The following is a 25,587-nucleotide window of genomic DNA, read 5'->3' on the forward strand; positions in this document are numbered from 1 at the left end:
AAAGCAAGACACCACGAAGTCTAACCAGGTCACCGATTTTGTGTGAAGCTTGACTTTGAGAGTCACCTTGGCGAAACATAGCGTACCAACAGCCTCTGCAGAAATAAAATAAATATTGCCACACCTGGGTTTCGAACCAGTGGCGACAGGAACAAATCAGCTTCGCTGGTCGCTACACTAGAGTTCTATGCTATCGCCGCAGCTGATCCCGCCCCTGAGCGGTGGCCTAGTGGACGAGCATCCGCTTCGCATCCAGGAGGTGCGTCGTTTGATCGCCAGTGCCACCGGGTACCCCCCGGTGATACAATGGGTACAAGCTTTCCCCGGCCTGGTGCTCGGCTTAATCAGAGTAAAAACTTGGAAGATGGGTCTTTGACCTTTAAGAAATCAGAAAATACCTTGTTCCATGGCGCTCTTTGGCTACAAATGTCCTTGAGCCATAAAAATCACTATCATTATCAGCAGCAGCTGATCACGCCACGTGTTAAAATGCAACACACGTCACGCTGTGCAATGCACATCGTCGGCTTCATCGACTAACACTACTATTGAACTAATATCGTCGCCAGGCGTGCCAACCCAGCAAAGCAAGACCATGAGCCAATAAGGCTAAACATATGCTTTCGCCCCTCTATTCGGTTTAACTACATTAACACCGTGCCACTTTTGCGCTTCGCCGCTGTAATGATGCATGGCGCCATTCTTCCTTGCATGTTTCGGTGCCTTCTGGTCCCAGGGTGATCTCCGTTAACGAAAAAATAGCTAACGAAAAATTGGGATAGATTTCACCGATGGTCCTGAGACCAGTTTGGTTTGCCTGTGCATGCTCAAAGTGCGCAATGTGTTTCAGACAAAATAGCGCACACTAACCTCTTCAGTCGGTTGTTTTTTTCCGGTTGTGCCTAATGTGCAAGCTTATTTAGTTATCTGGTTAGCGCCCTTTAACCCTTTGTGGAACAGGAGGACACAAGAGTCCCAGCTGTTTCAAACGCAGGCAAACGAAAAACTATGCACCTACGTACCATTTTTTGCGTGCTGAATACTACCTGAGTATAAAACAAGTCACTCAATGTATATTTATATTTCGCTAATAGGCCTACCATGCGTTCTGTGTGTTTTTGCAAGCTCGGGTGTCTAGTTCGACAGACATCAATCTTAGCGGGGAAAAAAATTGAAACATTTTTTTAGCATTTGAGCCTTTCCATCTGTCAGCTGCCTCATAATACTTCGTGAAGCAGTTTTAAATTCTAATGCAAATTATTTTATACATCCGCAAGACTCAGGCGAAGATACGTGCCACATTTGAGCTCTTTGTGTGAAATCATTGGTACAGCTGCGAACCCCTTTATTTGCTACGAACTTAACAGTTGAAACCTCCTGAAAGTGATGTCATGAAATTCTTAGTCAGTCTGAGTGCAATTTCACTGTTTGTATGCATGTGCGATAGGGACAAATCTTGCACCTTATAAAAGCTAAAAAAGAAAAAGTGCCAAGGTTTTAAGTTGGCTAAATGGATTATAGTGTGGACAGTATTCATGGAGGAAGAAGACTGCATAATATACAGCGTGAATGTGTGTTGAAGTCTAACACCAGGCGTGTTCGGCTGCAGCTATATCCTGGTGCTCTCGCACAATACCCAGCGAAGGTGATCTGCTTGGGCCGCCGTGGATATTGGTTTGATTCTTCTTTTAAGCTAACATGGTGTCGCTATTGCTAGGCAATGACATAAGATTTGAAGATAACAAGATTCTTGATCGGTGTTGGTGAGCGCATGAGTACTTTCGCCCTAAATACTCTAATTCCTGATCCAGTACTCGCCTGTGTACTTCGATATGCGCACTTGTTTTCATGGTGGTTCCGCAATACTTCATGCATAATGCTATCCGACCTTTCACCCTTTCGCACGTCATTTCAGAAAAGGAACGTGAGTCGATAGAGTATTCCAAGGAAGAAAAAAAATTGGCGGTGGTCTAGCTTTGGTTAATCATGTAGTGACGCGATAGCTACAGCTGGCCGAGTGGAACTTGGTCACCTGACCAACCACGTGACGAATCACGTGATCAGCCACGGCGCCGCGCGGCCGGCAGCTACTCCGCACCACGTGACCAACACGTCACAGCGTGGCGGCGCCGCCACGCTGAAGGCTCAAAATGCTACCGTAATGTAGCTATCGCTACAAAAGTTCTTCGATTTATGCGGTTATTGAGAACGGTGGCAAAAAAAAAGACACGTTAATTTACATGAAGCGTCACAAAATACGGAAGCTAGAACGTTTCTTCAACAAAAGCGGAGAAATAAGAAACTTGGGCTAGTTGATCCAACATTATCGGAGCACCGCAAAGACGTAGACGCGAAAAATTAAGAGGCAGGGAGATGTGTCGTTAATAGCCCCCTGCCTGTGCCGGTTTGAGTCCAAGTCGTTGCCCTGTTACGATAACGTTATATGAATGGTTCCTGGTTGCAGTTCATCCAGCTCGGTTTTGCTGAGAATGTCCATAGAGCTGAATGAACTGCAACCAGAAATCATTCCTGGAACATTATCAGAACAGGGCAAAGACTTGGCTTGAAAAAAAAGAACCTAGACAGGGCGCTATTCCCCTTAAAACACTTAAAGCCGCCCAACGCGGTGATGGAGCAGTGGGAGGTGACGCTGGCCAGCGGCACCCTGGAAGATCAGGAGGTGCTGGTCGCCATCGCCAAAGCGTCGGCGGAAGCCACTGGCATCCTGGACTGAGGACCTTACCCACAATCCGCTCCGGGCACCTTTTTCCAAATAAACATTTATTCTGTGTTTCAAATTCCTCTCGAAAAAACGTTCACTCAGGTTTCAGAACACTGTTAGCACTTCGAACAAGACATCACTTCTGCATTAACTAGGCGCCATTGACGCAACTGTCCAAGTAGTAAAACAGACCATTGACCAGAAAAAAAAACAAAACCTTTACGCAGATACAAATTTGTAAAAGTGGTTTGTGGCAGCTACGCTTGTAATTCATATGCGGTATTTTGTAGGCTATGGAAGCTAGCCCTCCAGTGAAAGCAGCCTCGTTGTCATTTAGCGTAACAATTATTCACAGTTACTATTTACTTGATATCGTAAGTGCTGGATAGCTTGTTTAAGCTTCTCCTTAAAAAATATCTAAATTGAATGAATCTGTCGCGAAACGAAAGTTGTTTTAGTTGTATTTCAATGCGCCCAATGACGTGCACCCTAGAAGTTAATTTTTCGACATCAAAGGCAAAGAAGAATGCGTACCTCAAAGATGACCACAAAGATAAGCCTCGCGGCGAATATATGCCAGTAGGTGAGAGTTGGCAGGTATTCGTTGTTCGAGCCTGGAGGCTCACGGAAGCCCTTGTACCTGAGTAAAATAAAACACGAATTGTTTGCGGCGCGATAAAAATCACGATTCTACGCCGACCGAAGGGCAAAAGTAAAGCGGACTCCGTAATTCGCTTGTGGATAACTATTTAGTTCTCCAGTAAACAAAGCTTGTTGTGGTTTCAGTGCATAGAGTAGATATTTAGAAATAATTGATTGCAAATTTTTCGGAAATTTTTTGTTGAACTATTATTCAGTTCTAAAGCCGGAAACAATAGTGCTTCCTGAATTTTCTGTAATATTGTTGTGAATGAAGCTGCTGGAGCAAATTCGACAGCACGAATTATCGAAGCAAAAAGAAATAGTATGCTCAGTTCATTCTGTTAGCCTGCAAGCATCCCGACCGGGTACGCGTAAAGGAATCACTTCCGTGAAAGTAAAACTGTTTTTACGAAAAGAGATGCCTATTTCTGCGCAGACAAGAGCAGGGGCTTGCAAAATGGCGTTACATGAGACAGCGATATATACGGAGCAAGTTAACTTTGACAATGCGTTTCTGCAGGCCGTAAATTTCCAAAAAGAAATTCAAATTATCGCTGTTACTTGCATATATTACCGTGAAGATGCAAAGAAAAAAGACTCAACAACTACGCCATGAGCGTAAAACACAGCACATGGTTCGAGAACTTTCAGTTACTCGTCCAAAAAACAAAAAAAAACACGATAAGTTCATGGCACGAGCGTTATTTCAACTTAGCATAAATTTTCTTCCCTAACACAAATTTGTTTTTATGCAGCACCTACACTCTAGACAGAAAGGAGAAAATGGGAAGTAAGCTGACCTCTAGCTCACACTCTTTTATGAAAGGGTGTGGGCTAGAAGACAGCTTACTCCTTTTTTACTCCCATAAAGGCTTATTCGTGCACAGAGTGCAAGACTGCGTTTCGCATTGGTCGACATTATTTAAGCTGAGACGACGAGGAAAGCACTGAAGGCATTTTTATTCTGACAGTGCTCGAATGATGGTTTTTTACGCTGACTACAGGAACACAGGGATACAGAACGGTGACATGTATTCGTCGAGGTTGTATTAGTGTACGTCACATGACCACGTCACCAACCTGCACTCGCGTACGGGGACACCATCCAGCGTCGAGTTGTCAGGACGCGTCTCGTTATCGAAGTCGCTCGTGTCGAAGGAGGATAGCGTGAAGTTTATGAACCCGCGCAGGCTGTAGTCGGGGCTATGCAGCACGCGGTAGAGGAAGCGCGGGATGAAGTCACTTGTGTACGCGATCTGAAAAGCCTGCGTATGTATACGCAACCTTGCATTCTACGTACGCACTTGCTGGAATCAATCAATCAATCGACCAATCTATCGACCGATGTCTCGATCAATCAATCAATCAGTCAATCAACCAATTGATCTATCAATCAATCAATCAATTGATCAAAAATCAGCCACTCAGTCAATTAACCAACTTATCTATGAATCAATCAAAAGTGTGTCCGCTAATCTTGTTTACCTTTTTTGAATATAGCTTTGTACTGACTTTTGAGTTTGAAGCTTTTTTTTTGGTAAACCTCCTTATCAAAACTTTCCGGATATTGATGTCTAATCGTAAGAGGTAGCTCTAGCCATTAATTCTGAATCCAGTGAAAAGCACAGATACAGCAGCTTTCTTTCTGATAGTAACGGCCTAGATACTTGAATGCTACAGCGTTTGTTCAATGAATTTTTCATACACAATAAATAATTGTAAGGGAAAACCTGATATATGCCACACTATTGCTTTCGTCACTTAGGCAAAAAGGCGGCTCCTGTGATCCCGCTGACACTGAACAGCGATTAAATGATAATGTACAAATAGTGCTGCTGCTGAAGCAAAGTGAAGCACTGTGTTAAGGTAAACATGATGTTGATGAGCCCGGGACTGTGCGTGCCAAAAGAAAGGAGAGTGCAAAACAGGAATCTAAACCGAGGAAAGGAGGAAGGCAATTTTGCTTCATGTTCCTTTCTAACAAAAAGAGAGCAGGAAAAAAATCATACCCTGGAATATTGGTCTAGCCACACAAAACGATAAAAAAAGAGCATTAAAGTGAATGCAACCAATCTATCCGTTATTTTTCTTGCTTCTCTGCTTTTTGAGAGCTCACAATCTATGCTTTTTGAAAAAAAAATGAATTCGGAGGCTGTGAAAGTTCAAATGGTTCAACTCCTTTTGTTTGTTGCAGCGTGGAAACAAATGGTCTAAGCCGATTCACATTTTGTGTATGAAGAGGAGGGAGGGCATAGCGAGCATCGAAACTATTAACAGAGCTAAAGAAGAAGACCTGATGCAAGAAAGAAACACCATGGGGAGTATATAAAGTCAGCGTTGTCTTATTAGCTTTTTTTTCGTTCTCCGTTATTTGATGCGATGTATCCCTCCTTCCAGAAGTGCCGGCATTGACTTTCATCGAAGTAATGCTTCTCTGTCCGATATTTTCGGTCCCGGGAAGGATACCAGTCGTTGTATTGCGAATATTCATTCGCTCTACCGTTCACGAAACTCAGGACGAAAATTCGGCAATGACCCACTGGTCATCTTCTGGAAGTTGGCACATGGTGGTGTGTTCTGTGAAGTGGACAGTTAGCAGAACTTTGAAAAGTTTTCTTCGGTACGGTGTTCATATTTAAAGCTTTAGTGGACAGGTCATCCTAATACCGCATTTTAAGCCATCGTCCTCTAACTTTCGCGTTTAGGCCTACGAGGGGCGCGGGTGGGCCCTCGGACATGGTGTGACAAAAGAACAATATTTGGTTTTGCGGAGTCAGAGGATACGTAAACGGCTGTGCCTCCACGGGCTGCGAGGTCACTTGGACGTAAACAAAATTGGAAAAGCTCGCCCAAGCAACCAAGAGGCACATATACCGTGCTTTACGAGTTCAAATTCCTGAATCGGTCCGGGTGATTTGGCACAGGTAACATCGGCGGCGTGTTCCGGCTGCCGATTATTCTGACACACCACGCTCGAATCGTGGCAAGAGCGGCTTAAAACGGAGTGATGTGTGCCTTTCTTCATTTTGGTGTGTCTTTCGTGCTACCGTACATGCAATGAAGTACCGACTTTCGTCGGAGGTAGAGCGGGCTTTTTATGCTTCCAGAACCAGCTCCTCCACTACTTCAAAGCCTGCTAAGTCATTCCCTTCGTAGTGGGACCCCATTCGGACAACAGAATTCGTTCACTTGTCGCCATGTGCAGCACCTAATAGTAAGCAGCGGAGTAAACCACAGCGTCAGGTGCATTCATGGTTGAGGACTCGTGTATAAAGCAGCGCATCGCGAAAATGAAAAAGGAAAACACGAATTTATTCGCTGGTTTCTTTTCAGTTGCCTTCCCATATGATGGGCTCTCTCCATTTTACTGCACATGCGAAGCAGGCGCGAAGGATATCAAATGGAAAGAGGTTAGAAATGCAGTGGGAAAAGGCTCGAATTGTGGAACCAGCTGTTGTGGCTGCCGTTTGAATCGGGGTGGGGCATATGCCTATCACACCGATACTCGGAAGATAAGAGCGCGGAGGCGGGCTGCAGATCAACAAATGAAATGATCTTTTAGGCACCTATCTTCCGCGCGTCGTCTCAGAGCTACATAAATGGCAGGTAAGCTCGAACAGAGTGGTTTGTAAACTTGGGTGATCGACTTATGTGGAATGAAATGCTTCGGGAATGGGCCTGTGACCCTGTGCCATGGTGCTTTCGGGTTGAAACTGTCCTTGCGCAATGAGAATTCATAATCGTCATCATCATCATCAAGTTTTATACGTATTTTCGCTTCAAACCAGTGCGCATTTTTAAGTATTTAAAACAAAGACCGTTTGAAAACCCAGCATTTTTTACCGTCGTTTTCTCCGCGAGCTATTAAAGGATAATTTATTTCTTTCCGGTCCAGCGTACGGATTCTTAAATCTCCAAATAGAAAAAAAAAGAAAAGACGACAGGAATGCCCTACAGGAACTCATCGCTTGGCTAGCTCCTCATGTCCTGCACACAGCCAACGGCCTAAACATACATGTGAAGCAAGTACAATAATAAAATCCCTTCAGGGATAATAAAGGCCACTTTACGACCGATATTCGCCTCATACTTACGTTGCACACAACGGCGAAAATCGACACTCCCTTCACGATGACCTGCCAGGCTCCTGTGCAGAAAAACGGAGAAAAAGAAAAGTAAACCAAAATCTGTGAGCGCAACGCTCAACAGATGCGAATCACTGAAGAAGGTCGCTGCGCCGTGATCGCAAGAGCCCGCTCTAGTAGGACATATAGCAGTGGGCAACCAAGTGCGTAGAATAATGACTGATGCATCAGTGCTTTGAACCATTGCATAGCTCGGGCTGAAAGGTTGCTGCTCCTCAGTGTTGTTCCGCATTGCGTTCTGGTTATCACTGCGATTGAACGGTGTACTCATCTGTTTGGCTAAAAAAGAATATAAGTATGGGCTCTCTGGCGTCGGTGACGAAAATAAATAGGAGACACTTGAACTCCGCCTTAAGAATATGACGCTATAGCGTTATTGAGTTCTTGCCCGTATATGCGGAACTGGTCATTCTGGACTTCACATTCATTGGTTGCTAGGAGTTTTCCACCACTCCTTCCCCAAAGGATGCAGCGATTAGGAATTCCCCACTGCCGTGCGATGACAAGTGCATGCTGCCACCGGCGGGGGCTTGTGCGACCCAACTTGCTCTTTCCGAGCAACCTTTAGCGATCAATCATTCCTTTAGCAGCCACCTGCCATGGTGGTCAGTTTTCCCACAATCCGGTTGGCAGGTTGTGATGACGCCGCAAGGCCACGTGACCTATGTGACCCACCCATGTCTATTCCCTGGAGGGTGGCCACATGGGCCACCCTACGAAACCCGATTTGCTGCTTAAACGTCGACAACGCCGACGTCGGATTTTCTGGGTAACGAGGCCTTTAACTGTATCGCGTTATAGGTTGTAGGGGACACTTAAGCTTCGCAATAACAGTATGAGGCAATAGCTATTGGGTGAATGCTCATATATGCTGAATTGGACTTTCTCTACTTGACATTCATCGATCTCTGGAAGTTCTCATACCACTGCTGGCAAAATGGTGCTGCGTTTGAGCGATGCGCCACCGCCTTGTGATGGTAGGTGGTGTCACTGTAAGAACGTTGCTCTTCCCGTGCTACTTCTCATTAACCAGTCATTAATTTAACTTCCACCTGCCATGGTGCCCAGTTTGAATTCAATCCTGTGGGCAGGTTGCGATGACGCCACAAGGTCACGTGACCTAGTTGGCCCTGCTGTCTCTTGGGTTGCTGGTCCGGGGATATTTAGTGGATTTTTTCCCTCATGGTCAATGAAGCTGACGCCGACGACCCTGGAATTTCTTCCGACACCAGCTCTTTAACGCTGCGGCGTTAAAATGGTTCAGAATTTTAAGAAAAAGTTAGTACTGCGGCGTGCAGATAGCGATGTCATTTTCACAACTGTGGGACTAAACAAGCTATCGAGGTAATATTGCTCATTGTGGCGCGAAATCATCGATGTTACTCCCATGCCCATCCGATCTATATTCTTAACCATAGCGGCTGCTTTCCTTGATAGCCGAGTGTTGTTTTTTGAGTAACACTGGGCGTTCTAATACGGCAAAATAAATTTTTAAGTCACCTGATACCAACAGAATGATGGTTCGTGGTATTAAAAAAAAAAAGAAAGAAAGAGAACGTTTCTCAAATGTTGATTAAGCACCGAGTGCTGAGTCGTGCAACACACCTTCTTTAAACTGATTTATAAGTGTTTAAATAGAACGAATCCTTAATTAGGACTATTTTTACGCATGAATTCTCGACAGTACCATGATGAACCCGCCGGGAGTTTGCAGGCCCGTATTACTCAGTCTTAGCATCGCCCTGGATTCAGCAGTGCAGTGCAAGCGCGCAAAGGCAGTGTCCAAGATTGGGATGCTGTCACTTGCGAGAACGTTTTTGCAGGCTAGTTGGTGCAAACTGACAGGCGTTTACAGCGCAGGCACACAAAGCCCAGGAAGAAGCGAAGCTTCTTTCTGTGTTTCACTCTGTTCTGTCACTTCGTTTCTTCCTGTGTTTCTCTGTCTGCGCTGTAAACCCCTGTCATCATGCTGTCGCTGTCTCGAAAGCTCCACGGCGCAACACTACAAAACGGGCCGCTATTAATCTTCTTTTCAACTGATAATTAGATCCGCTTGAAACCATTTAGAAGCGTGCCTCCTGTCTAATCCACCGGGCCAAGACCCCAACTTTCCAAGGTGGGCAAACTAAACCGTAATCCACGACTCATTGACCCCTTTCTGCGGCGTTCACGAGAAAAAGTCTAACCTGTAAGGCTGACTTAACACAACCCAGCCACGTTCATGCACACGTTTTCCATCAGAAGATGTACGCTGTGTTACAAATGCCTGCAGTATCGGTGCGCTACGCTGGCTCTGTGGGCACTTTGTGCCTTCTCCTGTAATTAGCTGCAGTACTTGAAGGCGCCTTAACGTACCATAAAGAAGATCAACGCAGGAAACATTTGTCACCACTTGAGGCGCAGTTCATCACTTTTGCAAAAGTTTCGTGAAGAATTTCTGGGTCGCTTGTCGAACGAGGCAGCATGTGCACGGGAGTGTCCTTCATTTATTTGTAGTCTCAGGTCTATTCCAGGCGTATGTTAAGTTATTCACTTTCTACATCTCTGTAGAAGTTCTGTGTGATGATATTCTTATAACACTGAGGGCCGACCTTGGAGCTTTGACACTGTATTGAAATGTGGTTAAAGAAGTATAAAAGCAGAACTTAAAGTATTTCGAGCAGAAAGAAAAGGAAAGAAAAGGAGAAATTAGCTTAGCTGTGGTACTTTTGGACAAGCTACCGTTCGGCCAGTAAAACCGTCATCATAAAAAGACCACCCTAACACCGCTACCTGACGTGAAAGCAAGAGAAGGGCAGTTAACGTAGCACATTAAGCGAGCCATGCGGTCTGAAAAGGCATGGAAGTTGAAGGCACGCTGCCGCTGCCCTAAAATGCTCCGAGAGTATTGAATGTGCAGTTGATTAGTACTGGCTACTGCTCACCGATGTTGGACACCCTCTCAGCGAGGGGCCTGCGCAACTGCGACGTGTACTTGTAAGCGTCCAGGCGAATCTCCACAATGTTGTTGAGGAGCGCGAACAGCGGCGCTAGCGGGAACGCGGCCACGAACAGGGTGACGAATCCGAATTGCACGGCTGCGTGAACACAGGGTAGATATGCTAGGGTGGTTGGGTGAAACAAAATACATAGATAGGTTCGTGCGAAACGGCGACAAATCCCTCGTGCATGCGCCATTACCTTCGCAATGCGTTTACTCGGATGGTTGCCTTCATAGCCGTTCTAATGACTTTAGCTGGTCGGCATTGTTTACTGCATTCGTTACGTTTTCCTTTCATTTGTGATACAAAATGGGTTGCTTTTAAAATGCGCACTTTCTGGTACCAGTAAGCCGTTCCAAGAACGTGACGAGAGCTTAAAGCGCTCTCTTTCCTTTTTTAGAAAACCTATCAAAGGACTCAGAGTGGTCGCAGCTGTGTTGGTCGCATTGCATTAACCTTCGCCATGATGAGGGCACGAACCGACAGACGCGGGTGACAAAGGCCAAGCGACCATTATAGGTGCCTCACGACGGCCGAGAAGTGGTAGAGCAGCGTGTCGAGACTCATCGATCACTTCTTTGGAAGGACGGAGGATTGGGCGAGTTGGTGTTCCATGGTGACAAGAAGATTCAAACAGCGCGAGACAACAGGGCCAGAAAGAGGAGGAGACCAACACGGCGCCGTTTATATCCTCCTCTTTCTGGTACAGTTGTCTAGCGCTGTTTGAATTTTCTTGATCACTTCTTTATCTTAACATTGTCATTTTTGGGATGTCTGCCTCTATGTCACAAATCTGCTCGACCAATCAGTTATGAAGCTGGAAGTGGTGCGGCAGGTAACGAAGGTTCGTCTTTCAGTGATTGCTTTTAAAATGGCCAAAGAAACGATCTCTGCTTCTACCGCGAAGAGGACGACTATCAGTTCGCACGTGAGTCCTGATTAATAGATTAACCGAACTACTCTTATTGAGTCATCAAGCATACCGTAATCTCCGGTATGCAGTTCACACCCACTGTATACATATCCGGTTTGCTTATTTTTGCTAGCAAAACATATTTTAGGTTGTCGGCATTCGGAGGAGTAGTGTGCGCCACGAGCACAGAAAACAAATATACGTGTGCTCACAACGCAGGTATCACAAAACGTTTTAGTATAATTAGCGCTAGGACTTTCATGCCACATTTGGTTATTGAGAAAAAATGCGACGTAGTGCGCGGGGCAGAAAATTTGAACTTTTAAATATGCATACCCCGGAGACTGTATACCAGCTACTGCGGTAACTTATTGGTGCCCACAAGACATTGTAAATGCTGATACAGTACCTTATTTGTGCCTACAAGACATTGCATAGGCTGGGAAAGCTTTCCGGCTCACCACATCAGCATATAAACTGGTGTAGGTAGGGCACGTTAGCATGAATGGGGAAAACGCGCTCACTTAGTACCTGTTAATTCTCTCATTGCAGTTGACAGGCCTGCGAAAAAACTAGATCTACAGCTCAGTTGTACTCGCATGGCATTTAGAAGCAGAAATTACATGGTGTCCAGTACTTCCTTGACAGTGCATCGTAGATTCGTGTACGAAAAACAGCCACTGGTGTTTTCTGGGGCTTCAGACATGCAACATGCAGAACACGCAACATAATGTGAACCCGTCAGAGTAAAATATTCAAACGTTGCGTTTCGCATTGCAAAACGTAGTGCTCTCTTCGGTACTAAAACGCATTGGGTATACTCAAGCACGCTCGCTCACTGGTACTCACGAGTTACTTCAACTCAAATTCGCGACTATTCTGGCGACTTTAGTGACAACATTGCTGGCAATGACTTGAACAGAGAAATACCCTGGACATTTCGTACCCATTTCGAGATATTCGTCGAAAAGGGACATCGTACGCCACGGTGTGAGCACGTAGTCGTCTTCCCAGCGGGCCAGTGCACCATTCATGTTCGCGCTCCCTCGAGTCATTCGCTTCCGCTGCCAAGACCGCCACCGGTTCATGACCAACCTGCGTTTTTCCACAGAACCGATGAAACAAATATCGAGGCAACAGTTGTCATGAAAGGCAATACAGCACTGAACAATTTGTCTAGAGCGTTAGTGGGAGATGTTTATTCTAGTTGTAGCGGCAGTGTCTGGGAGCTAATGACCCAAAGGCACCTCTTGAATTAATGCACCAAAGGCAGTAAATGGCCCAAAGGCACCTCTTGGAGTAATGCGCCAAAGACAGCGTAAAAGGGAATCAACATATTGGATTACCCTGCCGACATAGCTATTTACGAAAATATTGTGATGATAACGAGATAAACTTGTTAGGAAGCAATTAATGCCTTACAATGTTAACATTTAACACCAGTATACAGGAGCTGGCGTCCTCGTCGCGACATTTAGGACACTTTAATCATCACGTATGTCAGTAACAGCGCCACAATAAAAAAGGTTAGGGCAAATCCAAAAGTCAACTTTCAGCTGCAGCAATTGTGGTAAATAGGCAGCAGCGTTCATCTTTTTGTTAAATTCAGTAAAACTGCACAACACATAGTATGTCATAGTCATAATGAGTTGATGGCAGTGGGGATGTATTATGCAAAATGCACCCAATTCATCCTTCCTTTTGCCCTTCAGCACAGGTTACGCAAGCAAAGACCAGGTAGTAGACTTACCGGAGTGTGCAGAGGAAGATTGATTTTAGCTTTATTGGTGAACAAAAAACGGGAAAGGATTTGAGCGTACAGAAAGTGGGAGGTTAAAGCAATAAACGGTGGCTGTCGAAACGGGCGCTGTTTGCATGTTGGAAATTCCAGGATTATTTCACTAGTTAGTCAATAAATACACAGAAGAAAACGAGACAAAATTAACCAAAAGCAATAAAACCGTTCAGGAGTCTTACAATTGCGCGAACTCCTGGATGTTGTTGACGACCTGCTTTCCCACCATGACAATGGCCAACTGTACAGAAACCTCGTATAAGCAGCCGCCTGCACACTGGAAAAGCGCCACACCAGCTATTGGTCATTTGTTAATGAGAGGTACCAAGATTGTAGTGCGTAGAGGTTTAATCGTTAAGCAGGAGCAGCATCGGCAGAATTGATTTATTTATTTACAAAACAAAGTAACCAGCTACTTGTGTCCGCTACGGCAGAGATACAGAAGGAAGCACTGAACTCTTTGACAGTGCACACCGCGCAAGGGGCGTGTGGAAAGCTTCAGCCAGTTGGTTAAAGTTTACAGAAGTAAACTGTTTGCCCAGACGAAGGAATATTGTGTTCTAGGAGATCTGTAGAGTTCTCTTACATGCTGAAAGTTGTGGCGAAAAGATTAGGCCCACCTTTGGAAAATTTTGCTCCGGTAACCAGTCAACGTAGAAGTTTACGGCTCAGATATCAACAATTATGGAGGTCTTTCCCCAGAAGAAAGTGCCATCAATAGCTCTTAGAGTGCAACAAGGAAAACAGAAAACTCTAAAGTTTTCTAGCCTTATCCGCGGTGAACAATCGAAAACAGTGTCACTTGCTTGCTCCTCATGAATGGGCGGAGTGTGCGACTCTGAAGTTAAGCCAACAGTAGGTGAACGCCCATGCATGATGGGAGGAGAGAATTTTACCTCCACAGTTAATTATAATTAACGGTGTCGAATCAGAAAACTATCTTGTTAATGTGGTGGGCAATGGGAATGTTATCCATGTCGGACAGACCATTAGAGGACATGCAGGCACATACACGGGCGCTATAAAAACTGTGCTTTTGTTGTCATGTGACTAAAGAGGTGTTATAAAGCTGCCAGTGATTTTCATGTGCTGTGCTACAATTTCTTTTGCCGTTCTGAAGAACATACAGCGATTAGCCAGATAGTTTGAGGTTGACGCATGCGAAAAGTAAGCTTTAACCTCGTACAAGTGCAGCTGCGTCTAACTGATAAGTTGCTACAAATGCCGATTATTGGTTTAGCGTCTGCATTACTAAGAACGAACAGGTGTTGTTGAACAATTTGCGAAAATACCTTGTCCAAGGTGTAGCCAAGCAGCGTTCCTTGCTGGCCAGGGTGGTCAGAGAACCTTTGTGACAGAAACAGAACACATTTCATTAGCAACGCTTCGGTTAGTCCTGTATCTTGTCCTTTCTCCAGGACCTCTGTTCAGACAGGCTCAATAATCAACACAAAAGTGGCAGATGTGAACATTAGCACAGTGGTATTAAGTGCATTAAGTCCAAATTAAAGAGGCTATGTGAATGTGAATGGTCCTTACACTTGTGTCGTGGTTTCGAAGTACCCCTCGTTGCAAAAGAAAGGTCCTGTTTTGTGTCGCTAGGATTGGGAAGCGCTCAACGTCGCAGTCAATAACGGCAATCTTAACTGCTTAGGAAATGAAAGGCGTTAAAACTGGTTCACATCTCAGTGGCCGTAAGAGAACGGAGGAAGGTCGGAGTGAGAAAAGGAAGAAAGAGGTGTCGTAGCGGAGGGCTTCGAAACGATTTAGACCACCTGGGGATTTTTAACATGCACTGACATCGCACAGCACACGGGTGCCTTAGCGTTTCGCCTCAATCGAAATGCGGCCGCCATGGTCGGGTTCGAACCCGGGAACCCCGGCTCAGTAGCCGAGGACGCTAATCACTGAGGCACCGCTGCTAGATCTTTGTTGTAGTGCGTGCCATAAAGCACCTAATATTCAGGACGTGAGTACACTCTCAAGTTTCTAGAAGGAAAAGAATTTTAGCACTGGTTGTATGAATACGGTAAAAAAAAATTCGAGGAATGCTTGTTCCCAAGTTGAAGGTTTTCCGGCGTGTTGCTTGTGAACGCTTAGCTGTATAGCCTTGAAATGTAGTATAGGTGGTGCTTTTAGAAGAAATTTCACCGCAAAAAAGCGGCATGAAATCGATACAAAGATGGAAACGCTCCCCAGAATGGATATTTTAGGGTTCCAGATTCGTCAACGCACCTTCCTTTAAAGAAAGCAATGTATATGAGCGAAGAATACGTATTAAGAAAAGTGAAGAGGAACATCTTCAGCGTAAAGCTGTCTTCATATTCTTGTTGCGTCCTTGGCCGCTCTGAAGAAAAAGAGAAAACAAAATGAGAAATTAGTTTTTTTTTTGCAAGTGTTGCAAGAGGAGAAAAATGAATAGAAATGAGGATATTGTTGTAAGTATATTTACGCATGTTTTATAGCGTTGACTAGTAGTATGAGAACAAGCCGCAGTTTGAAATGTACAAAAATAATAGAAAAGAGATTACTAATTATTGAAGGTATGGCTTAAAGACTTTAGTTAAGGCTGCAAGCTTTCTTTAAAGTTTTCTTTCTTTTACTATGATTTTTAGCGGTAGTAAATATATGCTGACGCCTACCACCTAGTTACTAGAGGTCTTTTAAGGACTGTTCAGTAGCTTTGTGATTAACGCGAAGATTCGACATTGGTTTTGAATAAAGCGAAACATCAGTCTTAACGGCTCCAAGCAGCGACAGCAGGAACCCGAAATGGTTCCTGTAGGCGGGAAAAATTCCATGCACCTACCCATTTTAGTTAACCGCGTTGCAAGGGGTTGATACACCTGTAAAATCAGCAACAGAGTGTTATGTATCGCAGCTGCTCTTTAGTAAAACGAGAAATCACCGAGGGAATAACGGAAGAGCTCATGACGCACCTTGTTCATGAGCAGTATGATGACGAGGTTAAGCAACGAGGCGGTGATCGCTGTGGCTATGTGGGCGTGAGAGCGCCACTGGGGACTCCGCGACAGCCAGCCCACGGATATGATGCGGTAGCTGATGATGGCGAACACCGAGCACACCACCAGGCACAGCTACGAGGTAAAGGAGGACGAGAGGTTGAGATCTCGCCGATTGTGCCCATTCATCTTAAGTATCAGCTGGTGTAGGGACACTGGCATTTCTTCAAAATATGCTCAAGAAGCAAGCATTTTGTGTTCTGTCTTTCGCATGAAACGCGAATAGCGTTTGAAATGTTCAGAAAAACTGCTAAGTATAAAAAATGGATGTAAAAAAATGACTGCTTCCAGTGGCCACCATTATTAAGCACATGGTATCTTGAAGTGGAAACGTTTACGGTGAGCTTTTTCATGCAACAAGGAAAAATTTACATTATTGGCTGGTTATATTGACTACGCTCGTGCCGAACAGAGAATATTGACAAAACCTGCATCGAAGAACCACGTGATTTCTCAGTTACGGCTAACAAACACAGTGGGAATATTACGAGTTCTTTCCCGGTTCATTGCAGACAAAGGCTGTTTCCATATTTAGAATCCATAAGGAGAGTAAATGATAAGAACAGAACCTGGTAAACAATTCTCCCGGAAGCTCAAGAGCTAAAGCAGGACGCTCTGACGCCGTTTGCACACCTGCGCATACATAATGCAAGCCGCAGCATTTTATATGACAAATAGCAATGAATGCATTTTTGAGAGCCTAATAAATTATGGCCATTCCAGAGACCACCTCAATGACTGAGACCAAATTTCTAGTGCACGTGTTAGGCAAATTAGCGATCAATTGTCACCACCTCAGCTCTACAGAATAGGAAGGAAGCCAACAGATACCGAAAGCAAGCAAAGCATAAGGGACTGTTTGCGCATTCTTATTTATAGTGCTAACCATTGGTAAGTTTAAAGTTTAATTATTTTATAGCTTAAAGATAAATAAACCAAATTCTGCTATTGTTATCGCAGTCTTCAGCGTGTTCAGCAGCGCCACCGACATTCGCAGCGGTTGTCCGTAGTCAGCAAACCGTTTTCGTAACATAAAAAAATAAATTCTGGCATCGGATAAAATCTTAAATACTGAGTGGTTTCAACAGTATTGGCTCCTGAACACAGCTCTGACATTGATATTTATGTACTTGTGTTACAGCGGCCGCTTCACGCCTGCGAGATCTGTTTTAAGAGAACAAATTATCCTTAAAGTCACTTCACTAAGGCACATTTAAATCTGCTTGCGATTGTAGTTTTTCCAACGAAAAAGACACCATTCACTTGAACTTTTCAGCGTGTGATATACCAACCATTAGCAAAACAACGGAATTGGCTCCCGATATTCTCGCGACCTTCTCCCAGAAAGGCACGTATGGCTCGTACGTCTGTAAAAAAGAAAAAAGATGTTACACCAACCAACGAAACCGTGCTGCGGGGTGATATAGAGCACGAGATAATGCATTCTAAGAAAACGAACCCTCAATGCTGTTGCGATGGGCTGAACGTGTTGTATATTGAGGGCGCCTAATTTAACAATGTGGCTGTTTGCTTCCAGCGATGACACTTCTTGGGTCTCGCGAAGTGAGTGCTCAGCGGATGATTTGATTTCGGCAATCAAAACATTTCACTGTTTGTCCGAGGCGCACACTCTACCCACCAGAAAGAGACAGTTCAATTGTGCGAAGAATACGGCAAAATATTTTGTCCTTTTGTGGTAATAGATTTTTCTGTAGTAATCCAACAGTTTCCCTAATACTGTAGTAAGTTTTGGTACTTTTGTCGTTAAGAATTATTGCACTGTACTAAAAAATACGTTGCGGCTACAAAAATGTGTTGTTAATAAAAGTTCACGTAAAAATATAAAAACTAAAGCATTTTCTTTAGGGACATTTGATCAGGAGAGGCCAATAAACAGATTGAGAATAAACTTCGAATGTTTTACAGCAAATATGCGACAACTGCTCGTGTGTTTTGTGCAGCCAATGAATGCCATTTTCTTCTAATCGCAGGAAAAGGTGCTAATAATGGCCTTTGCCAGGCATTCGGAACCGCGGTCTTGTTCACTTTTTGGGCACTGCATGACGTATGAGAAAAAACTAACATGCTTTCTATTTCTGAAAAAAAAAATAGAGCGCTGGTGAAGGCTTGATCTGCGATTTATTTTTATCTGTGTGGTGTACCGTTAGAACACTCAATTACGTCGCGACATACACGGTTACGTAGACGCATAGGCTTATACGTCAACGGCATGAAATGTCCTAACGGCATTGCGACAATGTGATTTTCGGAAAATTTTTCTTTTTCTTTTGACAAAAACAGCATCTAGCAGTACAAAGCACAATCTGTTTTACTTGAAATCGCTGAAAAAACGTAATTGCAGATGTGTACCCTTTAAAAGAGGTGTTTTTTAATCGAGATATCTCTAAATTTTGGTCGTATTTATAGCCACCAATTATGGAAATTTTGATAGGTTTGGGAACAAATGTTCAGCGAGGAAGTGAGATGCCACGTCTTTTGACGCCTGCGGAAGGTAACCTAGAACATAAACTTCGTGGGAAAGCCAGTCTTTCTTTTCGATATTATTTGCTCCAAAAAAGGCGCGACATCTTCCATTCAGGTTCTAGAGGCTACAAGGCTCAGCGAAGCTAGCCAGGAGATGTCCCAAATTCCTTACAACGATAATATATTTGATCCCATTAAATAGTGTCAGTCATGACATCCGTCATTATTGTTTTCAAGCGCTGTATTTTTTCGAAAAAGCATCTCACCATAGTCACCGGATTTAACCTGTATACGGTGGCTCTGGCTTCGTACTCCGGATACACAACGTCCTGCAAAAGAATAAGACAGTGAATAAAGATCTCAGAACGGTCAGCCTACAACAAGCCGAAGAAAGGAGAACGATAGCGGCGCCGCAACATCCCTTTAAGACAGGTTGCTCGTTCCTGTGCCCACACAGGTTATGGAGATACGCCTAATATTACATTTGATTACGCCCGAGAAGTAACACTCACAGCCCAAACGCTTCACATCCTCGTTGCGCGTTAACTGCTACAACTCAGAGCTGTAAATTTTATTACTACTCCAATCGACGATTGCATGAACCCCGGAGAAATGCTCCTACCGATATCCTTGCAAAATGTTTTACAGTGAAGCTGTAAACCTTTACCGTCCAAGGAAATTTTCTTGTCGTTGTCGTAAACAAAAAACGGGACGCGACAGCGTGTTGCAGTGTTGCCAAAAAATCCACACGGAACGCCATCGTCTGCTCGGCGCGATGCCTTAGCCGTTGGACAATTTAAGGAAAGGAAACATATCTTGGCGCACACCAGAACCGCGCCATAAGGGAAGTAAAATTAAAAGAAAACTGGCTTTAAGGAAGGGTAATGACGCCTGTCTGACATATCACGGTGGACACCCAAACCGCGGTGTAAGGTTAGGAATATTTACGGCGCGCGGTGCCGACAATTCCTACTACGCTTTCCGGTGAACATTAGGTTTGCAGCTGCTTCGAAAGGGGTTGACGTCATTCGATGCGCTCGTGTCAAGTGCAAACCGCATAATGCATGATAACGGCGTCTGCGAACAATGCGAAGCACGTTCTTTCTCCCCACGTCTGTTTCCCACGATAAAGATTGCGGTTGCGTTTTCCTGTCGTTGTCGTAAGCAAAAAAAATAAAACGCCAGGATAAAAACTGAATGCAAACAGCATATCTGCTTTTAAATCAGACATACAGCATATAGCTCAAGCACATTTCACTTGTCTGTGGTTTCACTCTTTGTAGAACTACGTACGTGTGTGTATTTTCAAGTGACGTCGCAATGGGTAATTGGGCGTCGTTTTACAGCTTCGCTGTCGAACCACCTTCACAGCGTAGATTGGAGCAAAATTTTATTTTGTTGCAAAGGTCAAGTGTTGCTGAGGAAGCTACACTGATAACAGGAACACCACTTTGAAAGCAAGAAATCAATTCCAAAACGATTGAATAGCTACCTCGTAACAATGACCATTCATTTTTATTTTGTAAGGAAATCGGTGAGCACTGATTTTGAACAGATAATTGGCGACAAGTAGTGCAGAGTAGCCTCTTAAGCATGTCTGTTTCACTGCATTCCTAAAGTCTTGCTCGTCTTGTACTTGCCCTGCCTGAGAACAATATTCAAAGCGCATTCAATAAGCGTGGACTTCTCGTCATCAGAATAAATTTGAAGCAGTCTCTGACTGCCTGACCGTGTTTGCAAGCTTTCCCAGTGTAAGCCCTCCAGTACAATTGCGAGACAAGAATAGCACTAGTAATAAGAGATACTTAAGACTTTCATCTCTTTGACCATAGCAACCCTTTACGCTAAGTTGCAGGGATCTAACTATATTTTGTTTTGTTACTGCGCTCTTCTAATAGCATCGCAAGCTTAATTTCGAGCAAGAATACACAGTAGATAGCACTTCTTTAACGCTGACAGCTGCTGGATAGGGTTGGAAAGATATTTTTTTTTTATAAAACGACAACTATCTTTCAGTGCTTGGAACTGGATATCACTTAGCAAATGCGTCCTTTGAGACTCTGCAGTCCATTTGTAAAACTAATGATTCAGAGTTGAGGGCAAGCAGAAAAACTTCTAAAAGCAGCCCGACAACCCCGTACTTAGCTTTCTGTCGCTCCCACGAATGCCATAGTTATTTTGCACAAAAGATAAAAAAGAGTCTAGTATATTATCATCGCTCTCACCGTGAGAGTGTCGATGTGTGCGAGATTCCACTGCAAGCCAAGAACGCACTGCCGACGCTTCCAGAGCTCCATGAATAAGGTAGCTGCGGAGGATGCAAACAGTGTGAAAGCCAGGCTCTCTTTTGTGCCGTGTTTCCACGTTTCTTCCGCAGTCAGGCATGATGTCTGATATTGCTCGTATGGATCTAGCGTAAATGACCAAAAGTGAAGTCGCGCCACGTTCGCAAAATAATTACAGTCCCTTTATTCTGTGAAAGCAGTCCTTAAGAATCTTACATATGAGTGATGCAAGGCGCGACCAAATGATCTTGAAGTTTGTTACAGTTTGATAGGAGGAATAAACACTGTCTTTCTGAACACAGACAACATCCATACATCCAGTTCATATAAAGCTGCGAAGATTACTTCACATTTTGTTATATTGCATTGCGAAAACGAAACATAGACCTAGGCAAAGGACAGAATACTAACCACGCTGAAGATACTTTGTCAAATGTTTATAAAAAGGCCAAGGGTTTTTGTTATAGGACTTTCATTTTCATCTGTTCAAACCCAGAGTATAGAGAAGCGTGGACGAGAATAGAGGTCACCTTCATCAGATTTAGAACGGCGGTTATGCGTACTAAGCCAGGGAACATGCCCCAAAAGCAACCCCTGGTTTTTCTTTACTATAATTTTATGTTTACGCTCCTTCTTGGTGAAGAGGGTGTCTGGAAAGTTAATTGAAATAAATGTAGATTGCAAGATAGGTCTTATCCTGCCGTCTAACACATCTTTTCTTGGGTTGGTTTGCACTATTGTAGCTGGTGCGCCAGTATTGACGCTGTTAATAAAGAATCTCGAGCATTTACGTTCGAGACAACGGCAGTAACAGTAACTATCGCAGCCATGAACGTGAAGCGCACATTTCACTTCTGCTCCTAGGGTGTTTAGCTGGAAAAGGAGCATTTAACTAGACAAAGACGCATGAAGACGAATAAATGTGGTAAAGGTCATACTAACAACGTGAGCTTTAGAAAACTAAGGCAGCCACCTTGGTTTCTGCCTTAGTTTTCTCAAACTGTCGGTGACAAAAATGAAGAAGGCGCCGCATGCAAGTACGGTCTACCGCGTGCTTGCATCACTTCTCATGTAAGGCAATTTCGAGCAGTGTATGTTATTGTCGTGTGTATCGTTTATTGCGATGATTTTTTGGGCTCTTGCGCACTTTTCCATTTCTTTTTACCAGCAGCATAAGAATACTTGCTTTGTCTGGAACAAAGCAAAGCACTTAAATTTTATTGCACAAGGCACGAACAAATTTAAAGAGAACACCTTATCTTTTAATACGTTGGCTGTATTGCAGTTATCCTGGCTTGTGCGAGCTGATATTAGAGATGCTGATCGATTCTTCGACGAACCAAAAGCACTAGATAAAGCACTTACCCCAGAGTGCCATAAATACTGAAAATGCAGCGGTCGCCGCATTGTCTACGATGTACACGATCTGCAACGGAAACAGAATGCCATGGTTTTTAGTCATGTGGCGAGTGTCTCGAGAAATATGCCGGTGGATCATTCTTCGGTTACTCTAACCGCCCCGCACAATTCTCTACCTCTTCTTTCATCAATAAGCAGATCATATAAGTAAAGGAAGCGTGCAGGCACTTCTCAAGTGTGTACTTGAATTGCCATATAAGTTTTTGGCTACACACAATGAAGATTGAACTATGGGAGCGCTGTAAAAATAAACTGAATCGGTCATTCGGTTTTAAAAATATACACACCCACCTCTGACTTAAAAAAAAATCGGGATATGCATGAAAATGAGAAGTAGGGAAAAAGAAAGCTAAAAAAAGATAAGCACTGAGAAAGACGGGCACGCACAGCGCTGTGTGTGTGTCTTTCTCAGACTTTGTCTTATTTTTGTTGCGTCAGCTACATTACGGTAGCATTTAGAGCCTTCAACGGGGCGGCGGCACGTGGTGCGGAGCAGCTGCCGGCGGCGCGCGCCGTGGCTGGTCACGTGGTTGGTCACGTGGTGCGGAGCAGCAGCTGCTGCCGGCGGCGCGGCGCGCCGGCCAAGCCGAGCTGCAACAGCTGTGCGCATGCGCCGTGTCAAGTGGGGCGAATATGAAGAATGAACGCCCAGCAAAACGGATCGGCGAAAGACCGACTTTGCAAATCGACTGAGCGAGTCCACTCCACCATCAGTAGCTACCGCGCCACTACAGGTTTAACCAAAGCTAAACCACCGCCATTTATTTTGCGCTACGTTTTTCAGCTGAATCAAGAATAGCAAGCATCTATCCTTATGATGAGAACACTTCAGTTGAATGCACGCTCATCGGGTAATTTTTACGCTGCGCCGGCATTCGCCAAAAGCAAGTTTCCGAAACACCTCTGTAGACAAGGGTATACAGAAGAAGGTCGGGTAGGCCAAAAAGCAGTCTTTTCTTACCATGAATTAAATTATTAAAGGCGCAGTGTGGAAAACTATGCAAGTGTTTGCAGTAAAAATTAGTTCGCTAGCTGTTTTGGGTTAGGTTGAAGTATGTCCGCCGGCAAAAGACGCGTTTATAAGCGGGAAATTTAGATTTGAAATTTTCCCGCCGATGGATTCAACTCGTGACGTCCTTTCTCAAAAGGACGGGTTGCCACCGTTTTGAGAGGAATGATTGGTATAGTGGTGGGGCCTCCAGGATACACTATACCGAAAATAAGAAAAATAGGTGTTGGCCCATAAATTTTCTTGCCAAATCGGCCTGTGATGATGACACTGGTATTTAGATTTTTGGACATTGCTTGATGATAAAAGCTCCGTTTTCGGTGAGAGTTGTCTCTGAGTAATTAGGTTGCGTTATCTTGTCGATACAGGCCAGCTTAGTTTCGTCCGCACTGTAACTTTACGCAAAGTTCAAAAGACCTAGATATAAAAGATACATACATGCCCACAGCACCATATCTCTTCCTTACGTCTAGGTCCTTCTCACTGCTGCTTGTCATAAATTCGTTACCCTCTTCTTAATACATGGATTTGAGGCATCAGTGATCGAAGACGCCTCTCATTGGAACCATGTTCACGCAGGCAGTGAGCAGCTGAAACGCATTGTTCTCTGTCTGTTCGTCCCTAGTATCCTCACCAGCTTTGTTGAGGTTACAAGCGGTAGGGCTACGTGAGGGTCCTCCACATGAGAATGATGCTCAAAGCGACAGTTGCCTGCTGGTAAATAATTACTCATCATCTATTGGAAGTCTCTGCTTTGTGAATGCTATAGGCTTTGGTGACAACGGATGTCAACAAACAGCGTACGAGATTTACATGTGGTGGAAACGTTCATTGGGGAACTAAGCGCCATATCGCGATGTACTAATCATGGTCGCCGAACGGGGCAATTAATGTAGGTTTGGCTAATTTGTGGTAAATTTTAAAAAATTTGAGGCGCCGGAATAATAAACAGTGGTAATAAAAGTTAAGGTGAACACTGAATCGCTGGCAGACGACGGACGAAAGGAGGACGAGACACACAGTGCGCTGAACTAACAAATTTAATATCAAAGGAAGGCGATCCGCACATTTTTATACAGTGACCCAAGATTAGCTGTGATTACAGTGATCACGATGCCGAACAGTGCATTCGCGAACTTTATCGCCGGTACCGTTCACTCTCCTGCAGAGTCTAGAGAGGCGGTGAGGGGCTGAAAAAACAACGCTCACTCCTACTTTTCGTCCAATTCTTTTTAGGTTGCGAGAAACATGGTGTACATAAGGAATAATGGCGAGTTTCTTATTGCGTTCTCTTGCATGCGACGGGGGGACGTTTGTACACTGCATTTTGTTTAACATTTTTTCAGCTACCGAGACTAGAAGCAACGGTGGGTTATCCGGAATTACGCAATCTTTGCACCTGGTTCTGAAAGCTCTTTTCTTGACAGTGCTCAGAGGATTTGGTCAGCGCGTTGTTGAAAGCAGACTGGACTATGTTTCGCTTGACGAGTTTTGAATGGGCGGAATCGTATGGCAGAACAGAGAATAGGCTTATTGCCCCTTGGTTGGAAAATCCAGCAGACATGTTGCGGCGAAAAAAGAAGTAACTCGAGAAAGCGCATGAAGCCATTTTCTGGTACTTCGTGCGTCAAAACCAGGGGAGACACAGTTTCGCTGAAAAGGTCTAACATCTTGCGAACTTCAGGCAGAAAGGCATTGTTATGACAGTCTAGTTATGGTCATGGTAATGGTCATGGTGGGCATGCAATATAAGTAATACCAGTAGCTTTTGGTCCCCATGTCTAGAAATTTCGGACAAAAATTTTACAAATTGGAAAATTGTACGATACTTCTACGGTAATATTGAAAGCAACGGTCCATTCTTCTGATGTGGGGCAAAATCTTTCTTTTGAAGTGTTGCCACGTGCCGCATAAAACAGTTAAAACTCGCGTAGAAAAGCAATGGGGAACGCTTTCGACGACGGCAAAAACGTTAATGGAACAAAGAATTCAAGACCGCCGTTGGGTGAACTGCAGATATGTTGATTGTTATAGTGAAATCTTACATTATATGAAGAAATTGGGCCCAAAAATGGTTTCCTGTTCAAAAATACATTCGTTTAGAATTTCTTGGCATGTTTAATGGTTACTTCCTCAACTAATAAACGACGAAGCAGTGAACTGAGGAGT

General features: G+C 44.2%; 1 protein-coding gene across 1 annotated transcript in view; it reads right to left on the minus strand.

The window, feature by feature from the left end:
• The window catches only part of LOC144103515 (anoctamin-4-like), a 46,647-nt gene that overhangs the window by 870 nt on the left and 20,190 nt on the right, over nucleotides 1-25,587 (minus strand). Inside the window, exons 13-26 of the mRNA XM_077636213.1 lie at nucleotides 22,356-22,416; nucleotides 20,931-21,013; nucleotides 18,972-19,034; nucleotides 17,514-17,588; nucleotides 16,138-16,296; nucleotides 16,008-16,044; nucleotides 15,434-15,545; nucleotides 14,491-14,545; nucleotides 13,381-13,475; nucleotides 12,350-12,498; nucleotides 10,434-10,586; nucleotides 7,459-7,511; nucleotides 4,445-4,629; nucleotides 3,257-3,362 (exon numbers count right to left, since the gene is read on the minus strand). Coding sequence (XP_077492339.1) covers nucleotides 3,257-3,362; nucleotides 4,445-4,629; nucleotides 7,459-7,511; nucleotides 10,434-10,586; nucleotides 12,350-12,498; nucleotides 13,381-13,475; nucleotides 14,491-14,545; nucleotides 15,434-15,545; nucleotides 16,008-16,044; nucleotides 16,138-16,296; nucleotides 17,514-17,588; nucleotides 18,972-19,034; nucleotides 20,931-21,013; nucleotides 22,356-22,416 — 1,386 coding nt within the window. The remainder of the gene's footprint in view (nucleotides 1-3,256; nucleotides 3,363-4,444; nucleotides 4,630-7,458; nucleotides 7,512-10,433; nucleotides 10,587-12,349; nucleotides 12,499-13,380; nucleotides 13,476-14,490; nucleotides 14,546-15,433; nucleotides 15,546-16,007; nucleotides 16,045-16,137; nucleotides 16,297-17,513; nucleotides 17,589-18,971; nucleotides 19,035-20,930; nucleotides 21,014-22,355; nucleotides 22,417-25,587) is intronic.

This window comes from Amblyomma americanum, chromosome 9, assembly GCF_052857255.1.
Source record: "Amblyomma americanum isolate KBUSLIRL-KWMA chromosome 9, ASM5285725v1, whole genome shotgun sequence".
In the NCBI taxonomy this organism is placed as follows: Eukaryota; Metazoa; Arthropoda; class Arachnida; order Ixodida; family Ixodidae; genus Amblyomma; species Amblyomma americanum.